At 36.5% G+C, this 23,657-nt stretch overlaps 1 protein-coding gene across 3 annotated transcripts in view; it reads right to left on the bottom strand.

Moving 5' to 3' along the window:
* Positions 1-23,657, bottom strand: part of ARHGAP42 (Rho GTPase activating protein 42) — a 279,033-nt gene that overhangs the window by 202,881 nt on the left and 52,495 nt on the right. For all 3 annotated transcript variants that reach the window (XR_001177542.2, XM_004780869.3, XM_013050169.2), the window contains exon 2: positions 5,172-5,267. Coding sequence is in view for 2 of the 3 variants with exons in the window: in XM_004780869.3 (XP_004780926.1) it covers positions 5,172-5,267 (96 nt within the window). In the remaining variant the exon portion in view is untranslated. The remainder of the gene's footprint in view (positions 1-5,171; positions 5,268-23,657) is intronic.

Below are 23,657 nucleotides of genomic sequence, written 5' to 3'. Positions count from 1 at the left end.
CATGAACAGGAATATATGAGCTATGTCAGAAATATCTGTGCAACCATTATGAACATATTTTGATCGGAATTACCTAAGTGATGATCTCATTTCCGCACTCAGAGTTAGAAGCCGTAACCTTAGTTGACAAGTGGTTGTGTGTTGTCTGTCTCCACCACAGGAATTTTCTGTTTAGGTGTGTCCAAAAGAATGAAGTCCCCACCTAAAATATTTACTAGCAAACTGACTCTCCTTCTCAGTAAATGTTTAATCTCTTGAGTGCAAGGTTCGTGTTGTCCAAAACTTTCCTAAGAGTTACATAGGCCATCATACAACACTGCTAAAAAAGCTGTTTATGCACAATTGCAACTGGACTTTCCACTAGTTTCTAAGATAACATAGAATGAACAAGATTTGCCTCATATTAATGACATTTTTATTGGCACTAGCTCAGCCTAATAGTATCTGATTTTTAATACAGACTTTTAAGACTTTGGTTAAAAGTGATTTCAAATTATAGGCACCGAATATAGGAACAAAATAAAGTAAGTGCATGCCACAACCTTGATCTGGACAAATTCTGAAGTAATACACCAAGATGTAGAGGCTTTTATTATCCTATACACTAATGTGCTAAATTAATCTAGCCAAACAACCTGTCCCATAGGTAGAGTCACAATAGTAACTGTGAGCTTCTATTGTTTGAATGAGCCAGTATAAACAGTGTTTACAAAAAGACACTATTTTATTTTCTGTAGAGATAAACCTTTTATTTCCCACTAGTAAGGTTTTAAGGGTAGGCCCATGACTTTGGAAGTTATCAATTCCCTGTGTGTACAGGCATGAGAACTGATGCAGTGGGCATTGTTTTTTTGCATTTACATATGCATTATTTACTGTGTAAATATAGTTAAATGACAGTATATTTTGTATCTGGTCTACCTATATAATTATTTAAGGAGGTCTGAATTTTACACCAGTTTGTAATCACTCTGTACCTTCCCTTACCAATTTCTAAGTCCCAAATGTCCAACTACTGAACTTATTCCTAACTCAGTCTTCACTCAGTTCAATCCTTGGAAAAGGGAGGAGTAATGACCTCTTGCCATTTTTGAATGGAATGAAAGGTGCTAAAGGAAGGGCACAGGATGCTGTCCTGCTTAGGACTTCAATTTTGGAAACAAGTGACCTGTTCTCTGAGCCCTAGAAATTCCATACTGGGTTTGCAGACAACTAATTACATTTTGCTTCCTTCCAAGCCAGAAATGTTTCACACTACTAAAAAACAAACAATCCGCACTTGTACACAAACCTCCCTTGGGCCCTCCTCCTGCCCAAAAGGGTGGGAACAGAAGGGGACAGAAGAAGAATGGGCCTGGCTTACAGGCCAGATACAGGCCTACCTACCTACAAAACTCCGGGAACAGCTTCCACAAATTAAATAATTATATTGATACGACAAAAGAACCTTCTTTTCCTTACATTGCTCAAAATCTATTTTTCACCCTATTCCATTGTAAGCACACATATCTTAATTATTGTAAGCAGACATATCTTAATTATCTTCTAACCACCTTCCCATCCATACCCACAACTCACATGCAAAAAGACTGCAAACATCTTGATTTTACAAGTTATTTTTCTTTTTTTTTTAAGATTTTATTTATTTATTTGACACAGAGAGATCACAAGTAGACAGAGAGGCAGACAGAGAGAGAGGGAAGCAGGCTCCCCGCTGAGCAGAGAGCCCGATGCGGGCCTTGATCCCAGGACCCTGAGATCATGACCTGAGCCGAAGGCAGCGGCTTAACCCACTGAGCCACCCAGGCGCCCTACAAGTTATTTTTCATTGACATTGCTTGCTTATAAAAGATGAGTTTTTGTAAGTCATCATTTTTAATGGTTCCATCACAAAACTACTCTGGACCAAGAGTGTTGTGGCTATTACTCAATGCTAAGAGTCACAGCTTTCCCTACTTCATTCCTCTTTGGTTAAATCAGAGGAATAAATAGGCTGAAACTGGGTTTCAACAAGCTATTTTAAACAAAGCTAAAACTATGTACCTTCCCATATAGAATTAAAACTGCTGATAAAAGTAAACAAAGAAGACTTGATAGACGTGGGTAAGGATAGTTCCTTGCACTGCACCCACTCCAGCCATAAGTCTCAGGGATACATTCCCAGGTCACTGTCCTTGAAACAATAGTTTGCCATATCCTCATAATGTTCCATGTTAGAAATAGCTATTTAAGTCTTCTCTTCATTATGTAGTTATTTTTAAATGTTTAGAATGCACTTGAGGGCTCAGTATAAGGAATAAAAAGTGTTGGATAGTGAAGATAAAGGAAGATAGCTATATTTTTATATTTCAGAAATAATTTTTTACACTAATTTTTGTTCTAAATTAGGTTTTCCTAATAAAATTTTAATGTTTGAATCAGATTCCCAGTAACAGGAGCTACATAAGTCTGATTCAAAAGCATCAAGGAGCATTACATCTATCCTTACATAGCATTCATCTTCTGTTCCCCAAGATCTAACTCCTCAAAGCCCTCAAAACACTAGAATTTAATCCAGTATCCATTGCCTAGAATAAACCTTCACCTACTGATCAACACCTTTCAAATCTAATCTGTAAGAGGCACAACATCCATACTAAGATCAAATTCACCACAGTCTAGGAAAATCACCTAACATCCACCTGCAAGGCTGCAGAGCATATATTTAAAAACCCCACCTCTTTAGTTACATGTGACTTTAATAAGGTATTTTAAGTAAATAGTTTAAAGGAAATTAAGAGAAATATGTACCCATATGTTTATTGTACTTTTTAACAAGACCAACCAGAACTGACCTGAATGTTCCATAGAGTTTATTTCTTAAGTTTATGTATCTGAACCAGATGAAATATTTTAAGTCATGAAATTATTAAAAATCAGAATATATATGAAAACCCAGAGTATTTGCCATAAAGAAAACAAATTATATGTATTATTAAATATACATACAAATATATATATAATTTATATATATAATTCTGTCAGAAAAATATACACATAAGTAAAAAAAAAATCAAACTTTATAAGGAAAATTATGTCATTTATTCAGCAATTTACCATGAGTCAGGCCCTAGGTCAGGTGATAAAGCTAAAATGGTTTTTAAAAAGAAAAGATAGGGGCCCATGGGTAGCTCAGTTGGTTCAGTGATCAACTATTAATTTTGGCTCAGGTCATGTTCACAGGGTCAAAGACAGAGCTCCAGGCTGGGCTCCATGCTGGGCTGTGGAGCCTGCTTAAAATTCTCTTCTCCCTCTGCTGTCCCTCAAACCCCACTCCTGCACTCTTGCATAATCTCTCTTTAAAAAAAAAAAAAAAAAAAGAAGAAAGAAAGAAAGAAAAGAATCTGGCCTCTGCCTTCTTGGAATTACATTTACATTACTAAGTGAAAATAAATACCCTTTATAAGTATGTGGGGTGTTTTTTTTCTAAATAATAACGCTAACATGTTAGTATTCTAATATTATTAACTAAGCTTTTTGGCCAGGTGTGTGTTATAAGCCTATGTTGGGGGTAGATATTTAGGACACAAATATCAAGAAGTGGCACACAAAAATGACAACTATTGTTCCAAGTGCTAGTGGTGCATGGTCACTGAAGGTGCCTTTTCTCATTCATCCTGTAAAGAGAAAGAAGTCATGCTCATGAGGACCATGTGGCAGTCCTTCTCCCTACAGCAGAGGACTGACAGAGGAGGAGTCACTTTTGATTTCAACAGCCAGCTACCTCTCTGTTCCCCTTAGTAACTAACACTCTTAGGAGCAACCAAATAAAGTGACCCCCTGCCACAGGACCTCTGAAAGGCACCACCTTGACCCTATCGATGTATGCATAATGAAAATCCTAAATGCAGGGAGAACTTGTCTAAGAACTCTGAATTCTGCCAGTGATTTATCCAGAAGGTACTTTTGTGAATGTAGGCAAGCTAAAGCGACACAATGCATCCAACTCAGTCAGCCTATCTTCTCCAGGGGTCTTTCTTCGGTGGTAGTAACACTGCCCTTGCCTTTCACAGCTAGGTTTGGGCTTATTACTTAGGTTCTCAAAAATAAAAATATACTGTTTAAGAATACATCTCTAACTAACAGAAATGGTAGAGGAAGAAGAGAAATGTGATTGCAAAGGGGCATGTCAGAAATTACAAATCCTTACTACTCAAAGTGTGGTCCATGGACAAGCCCGGCCAACATCACCTACAAGTCTGTTAGAAATGCAGAATCACACACTCCGCCTGAGATTTTCTGTATCAGAATCTGCATTTCGTAAGATCTCCAGCTGCTTCATATATACATTAAACCTTGAGAGTCACTGTTCTAAATACCTGTAATATTCTATTTCATATTATACTTTAAAATACACATATTCTATGCAGTCTTCTAATTATGTGATATGTCTCTAATTTAGCCTACAAATGGACCCACTGTCCACAAACTGTTAAGTAGTAATTGTTAAAATGTGGGGAAAAGGAATACTTCATGAATCTGATCATCAAACAGTAACAATTCAGATACAGATAAAACTTCAGGGATCACATAACCCAACCCTCTTCACTTTATGGGAAATAAAACCATCTGAATCAGGAAGGGGAATGCCCCCCAAGGTCAGATTGCTGAATAATGAAGGCAAAGTTGGATTAGGACTCAAGTCTCCTGATCCTCAGTAATATTTTATATCCTATAATAACACTGGCTTAAAACATCATGACTGAATTTTTCCTTTATAAACAAATACTCATGTTACAAGAGAAATCAGTATTAAATTTTTTAAAAAGTAAAATAATTCTTAAAACCAGTACCTTGAATATTTAATAGTAGATGCCCAATATGTATTTGAATGAATGATTCACTTTGAGGCAGAGACAAACATCGCTATCCACCTCTTCTTAAAGAGCTGAGGTAAATTATAGAATAATTAATAAGTAATTTCCTTATGGAAAAAAAAACATTTCAAGTTTTAGACAATTTATAATACTCTTCTCTACAACAACCAAAAATTGCCCTTACACTTTCATCAAAATGAGAATATTTTACGTGTTTAGTGTTTGGGTATGTGAATCTGTTTGACTTCAATGAAATCAATATCTGAAGTAGGACTTTTAAAATTATGTAGAATATTAAAGAACAGTAGTACTCACCGATACTAATTTCATCATCTGTTTCAGCATCACCAATACATTCAAATTGGAAATCTTGCAGTGACTGGGAAAATTTCTGTACTGCCATAGACAGATCTGTAATTAAAAGTTCAAAAAAATCATAAGTTGAAGTACCATGGAATATGAGATTTTTCATTTCCATTCTAATTTCCATTGTAATACCATACTTACCAGAAGCTTTTAAAATACTAGCTTGACAAATTTAAGCAGATTTTAAAAAGACTAATAAAGAAATATTTTAGGAACTGGTTCTGCTCTGCTCCCAGGGAATTTGCCCCTTTAAGAAAGTTTTGGTGCCAGTTTTGTATTATCTGGAAACCAATTCCCAAAGCCTTTATTGAATAACTGCCATTCAGTCCCCATAAATGGAGTATTTATGAAAAAAAGAAAGAAAGAAAAGAAAAAAAGGGAAGAAAGAAAGAAAGAAAGAAAGAAAGAAAAGAATGCCACTAAGGTTGCTGCTGGAGTAGGGAAAAAGGGAGGGGAAACAGCCATTCTTTGATTAGAAAGGGTCCCCAATGTACAGACTACAGAGCAGGTAAGGAATGTGTTTTGATCTCCTAAGGCCACCTACAAGGCTGTTTACATATAACCTTGTGAATTATAGGGGATCCCAAGCTAAATATTCTTCAATCCTGGCATCAGTCTGAACAAAATCCAGAGTCTGACTAAATTCAGAAGAATTCTCTATTCCTGGAGAGAATAAAGAAAAGCCCAGAATAATGAGAAGTAAATCCCTGGGATGCAGCCTAACAGAGTGATTAAGAATGCACTCTGGAGCCAGGCTGCCTGGGTGGAAATCCAAGTCCCATCAAGTTCTTGCTATGTGACCTCCTGCAAATTATTTAACTCCTCTTTAAATTATTTAACCCTTTGTATCCTCTTCTGCAAAGAGTGCATAACAACTGCATAACCACCTCACACAATTGTTTTAAGGATTGAGTAAATTAATACTTGCAAGGGATTTAGAACCAAGTCTGACACTTAATAAACACTGTATAAGTTTTTTTAAGTAAAATTAAAAATCAATCTGACAATGCAGCATAACAGAGGCTTTAAACATCCCACCTCTCATAACTACTCTGATCATCCATACCAACCTTTCCACACAACTCTGTGTCAGTAGCAAAACATATTTTTCTGGAATTCACTCTATAATTTCAGTTAGTGGTACCTCACATGGGTTTAAGTCCAATACCTGAACTCTTGCATTTAATTCAAGCAATAGAACCCACGGAGACGCTCTCCTCAACAATGTTTAGCCAGACTCCTCTGGACCTTACCTTGACTAGGCCTCTACCTTGGCTCCCAGTCCTCACTGGCCCTACATACTTCAGTTTTTGCAAGATTCTTGCCAAGTCATTTTTTTTTCCCCAAGTCATTTTAGAGAGAATTCTCCACTCAGGGATATGAGACCAAAAATCTTCATCCCCTACCCTTGTCCTTGTCCTACCTTCACCAAGAATCCTCCTTCCTTTGATGTCTCCTACTAGTAATTTTCCATTCCAATCCAACATCTCCCTAAACAGCCCCCAAACATGCTCCTTGATTATAAATCCCGACTTGTTCTTGTTGCATGCACGGTTGAGTATGATCTCTCTCCCCAGTTGTTATAATCTCAACAGCTTTAGCAGTCTTGAATAAAGTCCTCCTTAACATTTTTACTGGTGTCAGAATACTTTTTTCTTTAAGAGAACAGTTTGGCCCCAGGCCTAGATATGAGCCCAGGACTTACTGTGGTAACCCACCATTCATGAAACCCTACACACCTAACAAAGTACTACTGGTGAATGAATAGGTCTTCAAACATTAACGTCATTTTTTTGTGCCATTGTTACCCAAAGAACTCACCAACACCCTGAACAAAGACAATTCTTGAAGGTGAAAGGACTCAAGCTTCAGAGAGGTTTTTTTATTTTTTTAAATCAAAATACACACACAAAAGAGATTTTTTTTTTTTTAATAAACAAATTATTCTCTGGAAGATGATGCTACTCAGAGATTACACCTCTTCCCACAAGGGAGCTAAAACTTTGGGCCAGTGCATATTCTGTTTGAGAAGTACTTTCAATTTAAGAGCTTTAGAAAGTTCTATCACCGGAAGAACGGCCTTCCCTTGGGCTTTCAGGAAGAAAGATAAAGAGAGCCTTCTTAATGAATTATTAGTCAATTAGAAAACAAAGGCCTTCGTTAGGACTACACCTCACCATTTACCTCTGAGCCATTGGACAATCACTCATCCTCCCCAAAAACTATTTTTCTTATCTAGACAAGAGAGAATTAATACTGATCTCACAGAGTTGTTCTAAAGATTAAACAAAGTATGTGCCTGGTACATATGAGGCAACTCAATATGTGGCGTCGGTTATTATCATTCAAGTCCAACTTACAAAGGTGGGAAAGTTGACTCGCCTTCCAGACAGACGGGCACTGTGCAAAAGTATGCATTTATCTGACAGTGCGCATGTAGAGAAATCTGGCTATGGGAAAAGAAATCATAACACCTATATCAAATGCTATGAGAAGACAAAGAAAGTAGACTCCTGGGATAATTTTAAGTCAAGTTGTACGTGGGTACTCTCCCTGAGACAGGAATCACATTCCCTTTAATGTCCCACTATTTTTTTATGTACAATACAAATGCTGACGGTAAAATGGGTTGAAGGCACAGATGCAATTCCTACAGCAGAGCTGAGATGGAGAAAGTGTATATGGATGAACCAGGATGCTTAGGGATTTTCTAAGAGATTCTTCCTTCTCTTCTCTCCTCACTACTAGTTCCTGAGTTTCCCCTCAAATAAACACAATGAGCTATCTGGAAGCCTTGTCCTAGGGAACTCGAACACAATATCCCCTAATCGACCATTTCTTCCTAAATACTGGTTTCCCATGGCCTTGCTCCTTGACAAAGAAAGGTAAGCTGCTTTGTCCTTTCACAGACATCACATTGGATGCACTATAATTCCTGTTCCCAAACAAGAACACAGAAGCCCACTTTATAAGCTATTCTTGTCAATATAGCCAAGTGATTGAGAGTGTAAGTTCTAATAGCAGAGCCTAATACCGGGGCTAACTTCCTGCCTCTACCAATAAGTGCCTTAACTGTGGGCAAGTTCCTTAACTTCTTTGTACCTTAGTATCCTCATCTGTTAAGTGGAACAGAAACTGTCTCTCAGGGTTACTGTGAGAAGAAAATGAGTTAAATCAGATGAAGAACTTAGAACAGTGTCTGGCACACAGTTAAGCATTTACAAGCTGTTAGCTATTTCCATGTTAAACATCTTAGAAAAGGCAAAAAAAAATTTATTTTTCAGGAATGAAGATGGCAGAAGGTTAGACCTAATGAAGGTTAGACCTTAGATAACCTTGGAAAATGCCCAAGAAAACCATCTGTTGATAGCAGTTTCAAATTCTCTCTTGATGCACTGCAATCAGGCCATGACAAAGACAACCTGGTTATTCAGTATTTCTGTGTAAGAGATAGGTGTCTATTTCAATCCTGGAATGAAGAAAGTACTATCTCTCCCTAATCCTTTTGGAAGCATAATAAGACAGGATTACATTTTAAAAACTTGGTTCTCAAGTAATTCAGATGATAATTCCAAAAATAATGAAAAATTTGAAATATGACTTATTTTCAACTTCAAGTGTCTGGGTTCTTGAATTTCCTTTTTTTTGTTCTCATTTTCTAAAAAACCAAAGTAATAAAAAGGTCAAAAATATTATCAAAGTGAAGAACTTACGATATCTTCTGCCAATAATATTGATCAACCTTCAAAATGAGGAATTCAGCTCACTCTCTTTATCTTGGCTTCATCTCCCTCTGAACTAGAAAGCACAACAACTTTAACTGACTTGAAATCACATGAAACACTATTTCCTAACTGTCTAAAGCTTCTGAACAATAGCCAGATGCACGGTGCCGAAGTACTGATTCTAAAACCTTTAAAATAGGGGCGCCTGGGTGGCTCAGTGGGTTAAAGCCTCTGCCTTCGGCTCAGGTCATGATCTGAGGGTCCTGGGATCGAGCCCCATATTGGGCTCTGTGCTCAACAGGGAGCATGCTTCCCCCCCCCCGCCCGCCTGCTCCTCTGCCTACTTGTGATCTCTCTCTCTCTCTGTGTCAAAAAAATAAAGATTTTTTAAAAACCTTTAAAATAAAATTGATTCACATCTGACTCTATAGAATTTAAAACCTAATTTTAAAAATTCTATTGTTGAATTTTAAAGTATCAAAATGTATAATGATAAAAATCTACATTTTCTCTTAAGTACAAAAAGAAAGATCAAGCACACAAACTATGACAAGCATAGAGTTTTAGTTTAGGCAAGGGTTTCTCTTTCTCCTATTTCTACCCAACTGTTACAACTGGAAAACAAACAAGGAAAAGATCCCAGTCAGAACCATCTGGCCACATTCTAAGGTGAACGTAGAGGAATAACATTTACCAGCAACCAAGGTTGTATACAGTAAAGATGCCACAAGTAGCATCCACACCACATCTTTTCCATTTGCCTAACCTACAAGTTAAGCAAGGATGTCCTCACATATATTTACATTTAGTTGAAAGAAATTACACTGAGCTTTAATTAGTCAACAATGTTTTTATATCAAAGAGTTAACCTGTAGCACCCATAATTAGATGATGCTAATGAACCACTAAAACTTCATTTCATTAGAGAAATAAAACACACTTAGTAAATAATTATAACTCCTCTTATACATTAAGAGCTACCTTTTACTTTAGAAGTGTTAATGGAATTATTTTTATAATGTTACCTACAGAAGTGAGCTATATTTATGTCAAAGCAAGTACAACCAGCCAGTCCACTGGTACAAGTCAGTTCTTCCTGAAACCCAGTTGCTCTGAGACTAGATTTAAGACTTAAAGGAGCAATATACCCCAGATGTATGGGTTGTAAAATTATCTTTACACTACCATGGAGAAGGCAGATAGTACAAAGCAATGAGAATACAAAGGTAAAAACAAGATATACCCTTTCCTCAAAAAGGGCACAGTCCAGTAGGAGCATCAGGAATGTAAATAAATCCTACCACAGGTCAAATGATAAAGTCTCTTACAGAAATTAACAACATCATCACTACAGGTACAACTTACTATATACCTGATACTTTTCTAAGCACTTAATGTAAATTAAACCATTAATTCTCACAATAGTCGCAAAAATCAGGTATCATCACTCTCATTTTACAGATGAAGAAACCAAGGCACATGCAGGTTAAGTGGCTTCCCCAAGTTTGTACAAGCTGGTAAACAACAGAGCCAGATTTTCAACCCAGAATCTTCACTTAACCACATTGCCACACTGCTCTGCACATAAAGGCTTGAGTGCATAGGGGAAGGCTTCTCAGAATAATCAGTGAAAACAGGACTTAAAAGACATGACAACACACCAATCATGGCCAAGTTAACAAAATGTACAGAATCTTCTAAAAGGCATTTCTACCTACATATCCAGCCTCACCTATCAAGATTCATACCACATTGGGGTACTGATCTATATTAGACACAAACATCCAGTCTCTTGTACCTATGTTTATATTATTATTCCACCTTCTAGAGATAACACTTTTCTCCATGGTCTCTTTCAATATATCTCTGAAGCTTCCATTTCCTTCAAAAAGCCCTTCCTGATTCCTTCCCATTTGGCATTATCTCCTCTTTTACACTTTCCACTGTACGTTGTGACTCACTTGCTGTGCTTTCTCTAGTTTACCGTTTACCCTGTTATCAATAAACCTCGTCTATCTACCCTATTCTAATAGTGTAATAAAGGGAGGAAGTTTTACCATCTGTGAATACTATCTGAGCATTCAACACCATTTCTTACATACAAAAGCTCAATTTTTGAAAGCACAAATTTCTGTAAGGTGAGTAAATACTCCAACGTTCCAGATGCCTTTCATCTTCCTTTCTTCCCACTCTTGCAATCCCCTAATGTCGCTTTTCAACCACTAGTAAAACATGGATTGTCAATTTTCCAAAAATGGTAATAAATAAAAAATGTTTTACTATTGACAAGAAGATTTGATGTACATTCATAATAATGATAGCAATAGTGTTGATAACTTTACTATTTCGAAGTTCTTACATATTTTTTTCTTAATTCTCACACAAAGCTATGAGGGCTGATGCTCTAAAAATTTAAGTAATAACATAATCTGCCCAAAGTCTAATAGTTGGATACAAATCTGGACAGGTCTTCTGCTCCCCAAATTTGGGATTCTTTCTGCTGCATCCCACAGCTGATTCCCAATGACTAACAAGAATTAAAATCAGGGAGGGTGTCCCCTTTAACAACATCTCACTAACCCATTACCTGTTATATAAATTCTAAGATAGTAAGATTCCATGTATTGAATTCTATATTAGAGATAGGTATGTTTATTAGCATGGAATAAACTAGCAGCAAACATACATTAGATGGTCATTATGAAACACCATGCTAGACTAAAAACCAAAGGAAATTCACATCATTCCCATACTTTCTAATGTTATAAGATAACTGAGTAATATTCTAGGTGTTAAGCTTCTTGAAGGTTGGTATATATTCTTCATCTCATTTTGCCCTTAATACCCAATAGAAAGCAGACACAAAAGAGACCAGAGGGACCAGAAAGAAGTATACACCAATCTGTTCATATAAGAATCCACTGCAGGGGTGCATGCGTAGCTCAGCTGGTTAAGCATCAGACTCTTGATTTCGGCTCAGGTCACGATCTCAGGGTTGTGAGATTGAGTCCCGTGTTGGGCTCCACACTAGGCATGGAGCTTGCTTAAGATTCTCTCTCTTTCTCCTTCCCCATCTGCCCCTCTCCCATTCCCAGTCTCTTGAAAAAAAAAAAAAAATCCCCTATAGAGCAATTGCAGAAAAGCTTATGGTACTGGGAACAAACAGGAGTATAACTGGAAGCCTTTATTTCCTAAAAATCATCCTGAACATTACACAGAGAATGTGCTCAAAGAATTATCAGATAAGCATGGGTTTTTAATACCTGCAGTTATGTTTTTAGTGTCTTTCAAAGAACTGCAAATATCAGACTGCTCGATGGAGAAAAGTCAAAGGAAAAGAATACTAAGTGTGGGAAAGTATTTAAAAAGACAATGAGACCTTGTCAATAAAAATCATTTCTATGGCTCTTATTTGCCCACTTTGTTATTTTCCAGTTTACACATAAATGGGTAGAAAATACTGGTTGTCCAATATTAACAATTAAAGAAAAGTCTTCATAAAGAAGGCTCAGGACTAAGCTTAGTAATTGTAATCACTCAATACATGTATGTTGAGCTAAAGTGAAATTGAGTGACTTGCAGTAAAGGGATCAAGGATCTTCCCTTGTGGGCCTTGAGAAATGCTGCCACGGAGCAATAGCCACATTCCCAGGAGGTCACTGGAAACAAAAATCACCAAAGGGCAATGGGGCACTAATGTTGTTCTTCATCCCTCTAGAAACACAAAAAGAGCAGACTACTCTAGGCCACTAAATTTACCTGCTGTGTTTAAGGATGGAACAACATTGTTTTGGCACTGTCAAGTTGGCCCAGCTTTAAATGGCCTCATATATTTCTATACCAGATGCGTATTCAGGGTCTTACCTCTGCATCCTGTTTTGGACGTGTGCACCCTTGTGGCAGGCAGTGTAAGTCAAAGCATCTGTTTTCAGTGATAAACTAAAGTCATTATGTGATGAACATGCTCAGATCTGGGAAGAGGTCCTTCATCCTTTCGTGTCATGAATTAGGTGTGTACAAGAGTCTAACAGACATAGTCACCAATCCAGGGACCTCCACCTACTGCAATATGTCTTAGAGCAAGCACTTACCTCTCCGAACTTCAAGTTCCATATGTACAAAAGAAAGATAGTAAACCCTTGCAAGACTGTCATGAATATTACATGAAACTGGCTTAGCAAAGTATCTGGTACAGAACAGAACAAACTTGAAATACTGGTTCTCAACAAATGTTAACTATTAAACCACTATTTATTAAGAGGGCAAATGCAGAATACAAAATATTTTCATTGTAAGCACAACATATTTAGTCTATGAATTAAATTACTATCTTCAAGACAGCTTCAGTGAAAATAAATAGTGGTGCTGGCCTCTAAGACAAAACGCTTTGTAATTTCATAAATGATATGTGTCTGGCAAGTAGTTTCAGAAGATTCCAACCCAAAAACAAACAGGAACCAACAGTTGGCCAGATTTTATCCATAATGCTGCAAATTCCACAAAAATTAAAAACGAAAACCCACAAAGACTTCACTGATGCTAGAAGTGAAGTTAAAAATAGAAAGTTCAAAGAATGAAATAAACCACCCATCTTTCTACCCTGGGGAATAAAAGCTTGAAAAAGGAGGGATAAGGAAACAATAGCACACTGCAGCTTCTCAGGATTCTCTCCCTTCCTCAGTTCCCTTCCTCTGCTGCCTTGGAGTTTTCTCTTCCTCACACTCTCCTTCAGCAAGTTTTGTCTTAAGGCATCTTGTCTACCTCAATACTTGTTCTCTTTAAAAAAGTGCTTTATAGTTACATGCAGGCAAATCCTACATGGTGATTTTAAGTCCGAATGCTGGACTTTCAAGCAAAATTGAGTAAAATACCTCTCTTGCCTTTTTTTATAGTAAAAAAAACATGGAATTACCCAACATGGGAACTTTGCAGCTTTCCTAAGCTTCCCAGCAATACAGGATGGGCTGGCACATTTTTGTGGGCTTCCTGGTCTACTTTCCCACCCACGACCTCTCCCTAGTCCAATCACTCATTTTATACTACTTGCCAGGCATCTACAACTTACAGTCTTATCAACAGATTGAGCAATGGGAAGTGTTTTATTATTCTCCCCTCACCTCCAGCCCACTTTTCTTTTGGCTACCTGAAGTATCTTACCTATCCAAGATAGTGACTAGGGAAGAGAATCTGCTGTTACTTTAACTTTCATGCCACGTAGCAGCCTCTTTTTTTTTTCTTTTTTAAAGATTTTATTTATTTATTTGACAGACAGAGATCACAAGTAGGCAGAGAGGCAGACAGAGAGAGAGGAGGAAGCAGGCTCCCCACTGAGCAGAGAGCCCAATGTGGGGCTCAATCCCAGGACTCTGGGATCACCACTGGAGCTGAAGGCAGAGGCTTTAACCCAGTGAGCCACCCAGGCACCCCCACGTAGCAGCCTCTTACTAACTCTTAAAAAGCTTGCTTTTTCCATCAGCTCCTTCTTGGTATCATATACCAAATACATTTTGTGGTTAAATCATGATGGGACTGGGTAAAATTTCCTTCTCAAAGCACCACACTAAATTGTTACCTACTAAGCAATTCAAGCATATCATTTTTCGTGTAGGTTTTTCAGAGCATCTTTTTTTCTCAAACTTCTCTGCCTCCTCTTTATGCCTGCCAAATGACTCTGAACTTGAACTCTCTCAACATGGATGAAGTCAGTCCCCGTGCTAAAGAAAAACCCCTTTGCTTTCTGTTAAGACCTTCAAATGTCTTCAAATAAAGAAGTACTCACAGCTCCACTGTGAGGCTTCATCACACCTCTAAAGAGCAGTTGGCTATACTTGAGAACACAGCATGTAGCTTCTTCCAGTCCTTCTAAAGCACCTTTAAAACCTGCCTTTCTAAATTAATCTAAAATCCACCTGAAATAATCCAACCAGAGCAACACATCTGCCGGCTTACTGATACCAAATACTGACATACCTATCATACACGGTAGCATGTTAAGACTTCACAAAGCTTCCCGGTGCTGTAACTTTTATTAGAAAACTGGGAAAATGTAAGTTAAATAGTTTTATCCTGTTTCACATTTTTAAAAAAGCATATACTGTGCTTTTTACACAAGAATCATGCAAGAATTATGCAAGAATCAAAGAATTTAACTTACACCATTTTACTTCCATCAAAGCAAGCCAGTTTGGGCCATGTCCTCAGACTGAGGGTATGCTTTCCCCTCCTCTAATAGAAAACTTTGAGAAGTACTACATTACTATAATATACCTCCTTTTTGATGTCTATTGACATACCACACAATTTTGCATTCTATCATTATACATATTTGTGTCTAACTCCCATAACCCTCACCAAATGGTAAGCCTGTAGAGGGCAGAGAACCTCTCTAATCCTTACTGCATCCAGCAGAGGAAGCTGACAATAAACCAACAGAATGCAGGAATTCAGATTATTTAGGAAAGGTAAACTTATCCAGAACCGGCAAAAATTAATTCCAAATAAGAAATGACTTAATTACAGCCTTGCCTCTAGGTATAAAAGATGTTAGGAGGAATGGAGAAAAACCAGAGTCCCAGCAAAGCAACATACCTAATGATCTGGACATGAAATCAAGTACATGAAATCTAAGGCGCCACAGAGAATAGCTAGAAAGTTCTTTCATTTAAGATCTTTAGGCAAGCTGGGCAAAATGCAAAGCAGTGGAAACTGACAACAGCAGCCCAGATCTTAGGTGCTAACCTAAAATCTCACCATTGCCTTAGAAGAAATCTGACTCTTAAAAAATTATTCTGGTAGTCTAATCAAGGTTGATGAGGAGAACATTCAGTCAAAAAAAAAAAAAAAAAAATTAAGAGTTCCACAAACTTAAATCATTAGAGAGAAAGCTAGTGTAGATTTTTATCTCCTATATCGTCTTCTAATACAAAGAAGTTCCATTAAAAAATTAAGAACAAGGATTTTGATGTCAGGAAGCCTCCTAGTTAAACTTTCAGTTTTGCTTTGTGGAATGGTTACTTACACTCTTCAAGTTTCAATTTACTTATCTGTGACATGAGTTTAATAATATACTCATTTCATTGTTATAGTAACCAAATGAAATCATGCATGTAAATGTCTCAGCATAGCACACAGTAGGAGCTTGATAATAGTAGGTATAATTATGATAGGTAATTTTTAAGAAGGAAACAACTGACTAGAATATTATGTTACAGTTGGCTCTTGATTACTAAACCTACATTAAGCTCACCTCTCGGGATTTAAGATAACTCACTATTATATGTTGGCAGCAAGTTTAATGTAGCTAAAGTACCTGCTGACCCAAGGAAATACTAAAATGATAGCAAACATCATTATAGTCAAATTGTTTCTATCCGAAAAGGCAAATTTACCATTTACCTAAGTGCATATTCCCACCAGCTGCTTAACACCATATACATTAATAAAAGTTATAAAAACACTCATATTCCCTCAATGACAGATTATTAAAACTTAAAAGTATTGTCTCAATAGTTAATAGATTCCTGCACATTTCAGCATTCTTAAAAAAAAAAAATTCCTGGACTGAATAATGAAATCTTTTTAACCAAGCAAGAAATAAACTAATGTAGAGAACCTTCAAAAATTTTCTAAGGAAAGTGAAATGGAATGACAAGTTCAGAAACTGTGCATAGCTTAAATGGCTGGCTATGTTTGTGACAGCATATTTGAGTTTTTCACTACTGTGTTTTTATTGATTTTCTTTGGCCAAACAAAAGTGTACAATATTGTGTAATATCATGGCTATACATGAACGATATGGTTATGGGAAAAGAATTTTTTCATATGACTAACATCCTCTTAAAGATTGGAAATACTTGATTACAAATAGTAATTGAAAGGCAAATACATAAGCCCCTGTCTTATACAAGATGTGGAAGTATGCCAGCATCATGCCTGGTTGTTCCAAAAAGAAACAGAAAAGAACAACTCTGTAAAACAGGGTGGAGTTCGGGGTGCCACAGAATTAAAGGCACAAAGATCATTATTCTCCATGCACACGTTTTTGTAAGTTGCTTTCAATAGACTTGTTATCCTACATATTTACAGACCATTTTTCTGCTATCCTACCTCATTTTGAAACACTAAGTTATTATTTTTCAGACTATTTCAAGAAAACTATATTTTAACATTGTAGATCCCATCATATACCTTTATAGCCAATCCCCCACTTACCCTTCTTTAAGGTATCACAAGAGACAATTTTGATGCGACACACTATTTTATTATTGCTTTGTTCTAAATTCCAAGTATTCTGCTCTTAATATATTTATTAACTACAGCCATTCACTACCTTCAATACATATGATGAGATTTTTCAAATCGTAACTATACCCCTTTATCTCACTAGAACTCTACTGGGGAAACAAACTGAGTAATTATCTCCATTTTACAGATGAGGAAACTCAGGCCCCAGGTTAAGTGACTTATTCAAGCAATAGAATTAGACCTGGAATCTTAATCTGCTGTGTCCAGGTCAAACTTCTTTCTATTCCACCTTAAATAAATATTCCTTTTACACTTACAATTCTACCATACAAGGCTTAACTCAGTAAAACAATTTATTTTTAAATAGGATCATTTACAATTTTCCTTTTTTTGTTTTCTCACTTAAAAAAATCCCTCATTCTCATACCATATATCTCCATCATGTAACCATTTTAACTGCTGGTGTACTGTATATTTACATGGAATGGTCATTTATAAAAATGCCTAAGTGTCTTCAAGGAACATACACATCATATTTAAAGTATTATTCTATTTTGGTGTGATTGATTACATTCATCAGAAAGCATAAAGATGAATCTCAAATCCTTTATTTCAAAGGAAAGCTCATTCACATAAATGCCATGCTGTTTGAGTTACCAACATGTACACACGTCAATGATCTGTACAGTCAGCAACTGCCTGCTGTGATTCTGAATTGCTAAGACTTATTTAGCAACCAGAACTGAGGAATTCCAACTGTGTCAACTTGTGCAGCTACATCTGGCTTTATAGCTTCCCACACTCTGGAAGGCACATTGTCTCTAATTATTTTATTGCTGCAAGTAAAAGGGACTTTTTACACAAATAACACACATGATTTATGCCAGGTTTTTATTAGGCAGCACACAGCCAGTCCATGATTAGGTCACCATTCAATTAAAAAAATTAAATATATATGTGATTTTCAGCTCCTTTGACCTGTTATTTTTGTCTTCTTGCTTTAAAACTTACCAGTATCTGTTCCTCAGCCATGTACTAAAATTTAAGGTGATTTTTATATAGCACAGTTTATATATCCTAAAATGCTAAATTGTTACAAAAAAAAAAAAGAGAGAGAGAGAGAGAGAAAGCGGCTAAATTGTAAGCCCCTACTCAATTTTAAAGATATTAAAATATAAAAACTGTACAACGTTGACTCCATGAGTCACCATGTATCTTTATATTTTATACTTTGCTCAGTCACATTGAACAATGGCATCTTTCAGAGCTTTTGAACTGTCAAGAAAAGCATTATCCCTAATCTGAAGAATCTAGTAGTCTAACAAAGGAAATAGCACATAGGGCACTACTTCAGTTGCCTTCTCCTATCTCTAAATACCACAGAAACATAAGCCGTGAACAGTCTGTTTTAGATATATTCAATCAGTGTTGTCCCTAACCACTATGAGAGGGGGAAATAAAACCATTCTCTCTAGCTAGTTAACTTCTCATTCCTTGGTCATTTAAAGGGCCTGAAGCCATGCCACCCAGTTCCTTGGGCTTGTTTCTGACAGAGGCTCCATGTCTAACATAAGAGCTGAAGGGGCTACCAGCAGGTAGGTGTGTGAGCCACCTGATATTCCTAGAAATACTGGAACAGTGGGATTGTGTGCAACATTTTAACAAGGGCTCTCCAGATAACAAACTCTATTTTCAGGATGAAAATTCTTAAAAGTTATATAACTAAGAAATGAAGTTAATATTACTAATTGTACCACATTTCTGAAATATAGAAAATTCTCTATAACTTAAGATTCGCATTCAGTTCCAGTGTTATGCAGTGTAGGAAGCCAAACCACTGTGATTCAAGGTCAGTAACTTTTAGAACAAATGAAGTTTGTGCAGCAGTTGCCACAGGTCTGTGGGAGGGGTGGGGCAGGAGTAAGCACTGTCTTCAGCTATTTGATGTAATACTTTAAATTACATCACAGTAGTAATGGGTATATACAGACTACTCTGAGAATCCCTAGAAATCATACCTGTGAGTGACTATTATCTGCTGTAATAGCAACATTATTAACAATTACAATAAATATCAGGCTAACTTACCATCTAAATTATTTGATTACAATGAAATTAAATTTTTGTATATCTTTAGTCACATCACCTCAAACCAAGGTAATAAAGAAATATTGACCAAGTAGAGGTCCTTGGGTTTTAGCTTTGTTGAGTAGTAAAACTGATAAATAATCAGCATTTCACTCATGTAAACAGGTTTCTTTTTTTTTTTTTTTAAGATTTTATTTATTTATTTGACAGAGAGATCACAAGCAGGCAGAGAGGCAGGCAGAGAGAGAGAGAGAAGGAAGCAGGCTCCCTGCTGAGCAGAGAGCCCGATGCGGGGCTTGATCCCAGGACCCTGGGACCATGACCTGAGCCGAAGGCAGCGGCTTAACCCACTGAGCCACCCAGGCGTCCCTGTAAACAGGTTTCTAAAGGACTTAAAATATATTTTTTCTAGATACCCTATTATCCTGCAAACAAATCCTCGTGTTATGGATTTGCACTATCTGTGGAGAAATCCTTTTCTTAAGGGTAAATTTTAACCCAGTGTCAGTTACAAATACAGCAAATTCTAAAGTAGGTACACATGTAAGAACTTTTTATTGATAATGTTATGATACAAGAGATGAAAAAATTAACGAAGTAGTTCCTTTTATCAAAACTTGCCCATATAAGGCTCATTTAGCCAATAAGAAGGTATCATTAGCTTCCTTAACTATGCAATTTCTACAATGTCTACAAAGATCCTACTCCCTATCACCCAGACACTTCGTAAGTAATAACAAGAGTGAATTTAGAATGTCAGACTACTTGGCAGTACTAAAGACACTGAAAATGGAACTTTCTTTAACCACAATCAAGCACATCTGAAGAATGTTTGTTAACTTTGCAAACCACTAAATTTGGAATCACCTCCAGATTACTCAAAGGTAGTGAAAGATGAGTGATAACAGTATGCCAACTAGTTTAAAAGCACTAAAGTGAAACATTACTGAAAATGAAGTGTTCTTCCCTCAGGAAGAAATTGGTGCATTAATTATCTGAATGTAGTCTCACTCCCTTACTCTCTTCAGATCTTCAAATGTGACCTTCCCAGTAAGTCCTTTCCTGAAAACTATTCAGAAGCATAGCCATACCTACAGAACAAACATATGCATATACACACAGTCTTAGACATAACCTCCCAGGATTTATTTTCCTCAGGAGCATTTACTACTATCTGACTTTTGACATATGTAGGCATTAATTTATCTCCTCCAATTACAATATAATCTCAATACATATTTGTCTATTTTGTTTACTGTTTAATGAACAGATCTGGACATGATACATAAAAGGCACTTAGTTTTGCATAAATAGATGAATGAGTCTAAAAGGATATAGTAAGATCCTTTAATAACAGTCTTCTTAAAACAGGAGCAACATAGGATAAGCACTGTACTTTTTATTACAGTTTTTATATAAAAACAAGTATGTTATGGAATATTATGAAATAAAGTAAATGAAAAATACTCTAAAGAAATTTTGGCTTTATGATGTCAGGATGGAATTATAAATTGATTAGTCATACAAGAAAAGAGGTGTAGGTGTTTAGAACTGGGTATATGTTTCCTCTCCTCCCAATTTAATAACAATGTTGTAGGAATGTATTGAAAGTAATATACTAAAACTAAAACATCACCAACAGAAATGGTAACACCTTTTAATACATCTGAAAAGAAACATTTCCCAATTTTGCATTCTACTGGTAAACAATCTTCTTTAGAGCTAAGCTGAATCGAGTAATCTAAGACAAATGTTTTCACAGTTTATTTCCTACAAGTACAGAGTTGGAACTATGCCAGGGAGAAGAGAGCTAGTGAAGGATCAACATAAAGATAGACAGGGTCTCCATGTGTAATGATATGGATGGAACTACACAGTATCATGTTAAGTGAAATCAGTCAGAGAAAGACAAATACCATATGATTTCATTCACATGTGGAATTTAAGGAAGAAAACAAATGAGCAAAGCAGAAAAAGAGAGAGAGAAAGAAAGACAAATTAAGAAACAGACTTTTAATTATAGGGAAGAAACTGATGGCTAACCAGAGGGAAGGTGGGCAGGGGACTGAGTGATATAAGTGATGGGGATTAAAGGAGTGCATTTATTGTGATGAGCACTGGCTGATGTACAGAAGTGTTATATCACTGCAGTGTACATCTGAAACTAATAAAACACTGTATGGTTAAAAAAAAAAGAAAGAAAGAAAGAAAGAAAGAAACAGCCTGAACTCAAAGTTCCTTAAAGCACCAGCTGGTTTCTCAAATGAAATGAGGCCATCCTCAATAGAGTGCACCTTTTTAAAATCAAAATTAGCATCTGTTTCTTGAAAGACCTTTTATTTAGTTCTTTCTTTCCCCACTAAAGATCTTAAACATGTCTGATTTCTAGATTCAATTCCAAGTTGATGAAGAGTTATTTAATGTTTCTCCACAACCTACTAGTGCTCTTGTTCACAATGACTAGTAAAGACCTGTATTTATACATATAGATGTAACTACTATGGTTAATGTACCAGAAATCATAATTTGATGATAAAGTCTTCAAAGTGTCCCAAATTGACCATTTGAAATTTAACTTGTACTCTTTTATCATGTGGTTATAAGTAATTCTAAAGGGAATTAACTCAAAAATTTTGGATTAAAATGCTTACCTAACATAACAAACATTTGTGCCTCATGGGACTTCAAAATATGCAGACTTTGGATTATCACAAATAACTGGACAGAAAGTCAGAAGCCAAGGGTTACCATACCAGGTCCACTGGCATTAATTTACTGTAAGTGTGAGTAGGAGCTAACTGAGCGGAAGAAAATTACAAAGGTTTGTTCAGAACAGCTGCCCTTCCCTTTTTGTTCCCTATAGAGATCACCAATATTTCCTCTGAAGTTTTGTTTTGTTTTTTTCACATCTAAAAAAAAAAAAAAGAAAGAAAAGAAAAGAAAAATAGAAGTCTCAGTTTAAAGCTGACCACTGTGGATTTCTCTCTAAGACTGGGTGTGCCCGAATAGCACACTGCAGTCATCGGTACAAACACAAAATGATGCTTGTGCTCAACTTAAGAATAAAAAAACAATTTTTGGATTAAAATAAGTACTTCACACACTAAATTACTTTACCAAAATTAATGTCTACTTTCACAGTGGAACACCATGAGTAAAAAGTCTTCACCCAGAGAAATTTGCTTGCCTGGCAGCATGTCAGTAACAGGGGTCCTTTTCAAACACTTCCATTTAGCCTTGAAGCAGTTAAGTGGTGTGCCATAATTCAGATTCCTAGTACCAGAAACAAGACAAGGAAACTAAGGCCTTCAAGGTTCTTCAGTCTAGGCTAGGGCCTGCAGAAAGAATTCCAGGGATATATAAAGATCAGTTACATGGTGGACATGCCCTAACAGGAAAAAGCCTGCAAATGGAGTTCCATTTATCCCACACACTTAACCTTCACGTGTCATGGCCTTTGAAGAGGCATCTCAGCACAATATATAAGAGCAAGGCTCCTTTTTCTCTCTCTTATAACATGTACTCTGCAAAGTGGCTTTGCAGTGTGTCAAATAAATCTGTCTCCTTTTCCACACAAGCCCATCATGGGATTGGAATGAAAACCCATGCCCTTGCTCCAGGAATAACTATGCTTTATACATAACCCCATCAAATTTTTCTCCTTAGGACAGGGAAAATACAGTATAACCACAAGTACCCCCTTTATTCTACACAGATATTTTTAAATAATCCAGTAGGTAAAGTTCCAAACCAACCCTCTGTCAAACTATAGCGGTCACAGAATCTTGCCTGGAGCAGCAGTCTGACACTGGACCACAGCAGTGACCAGTAGTTTACCTGGCCAAGCGTTTATTTTACACTTTCTGCTCCCAGCCTTCTTCATTTTCAAACCCTTTTCATATAAACCTCTGCCTTCTAGACATTTTTCCTCTCCATTCTCCATTCTCTTGCCCCTACAACATAAAACTCCTAGACTGCGCTCTCAGCTTAAGTGATATTATCAAATAATAAATAATAACATTTTGGTATCAGACAATTTAAGTCCTACTTCTATGATTAACTACCTTTTTTTTACCTTGAGCAAACCCACTTAATCTCTCCCTCGCAGTCTCATTTTCTAAACATGAAAGAATACTACTGCTTAGTTCAGTGTTGGTAGGAAGATTAGAGAAATTCAGAGCCCTAGAATTTATTCAATAAATATGCTTGTGTCCCCTCTATTCCAAAGGAAGAAATCGAGTACATCATGTAAGAATCAGGGATGCTTATCAGCCTAACCTAGTCTTTAAAAAAACTTATATGCATGATAAAAGTTATAGGACAACAGCATCTAAAGTATGCTTTAACATTTTAGATTTCACCTCAGCAGAAAAGATTC

Source organism: Mustela putorius, unplaced genomic scaffold (genome assembly GCF_011764305.1).
Source record: "Mustela putorius furo isolate JIRA1106 unplaced genomic scaffold, ASM1176430v1.1 tig00000460_pilon_pilon_pilon, whole genome shotgun sequence".
Lineage (NCBI taxonomy): Eukaryota > Metazoa > Chordata > Mammalia > Carnivora > Mustelidae > Mustela > Mustela putorius.
The sequence above is the reverse complement of the archived record's forward strand: the minus strand, read 5'-3'. Positions and strand labels throughout refer to the sequence as shown.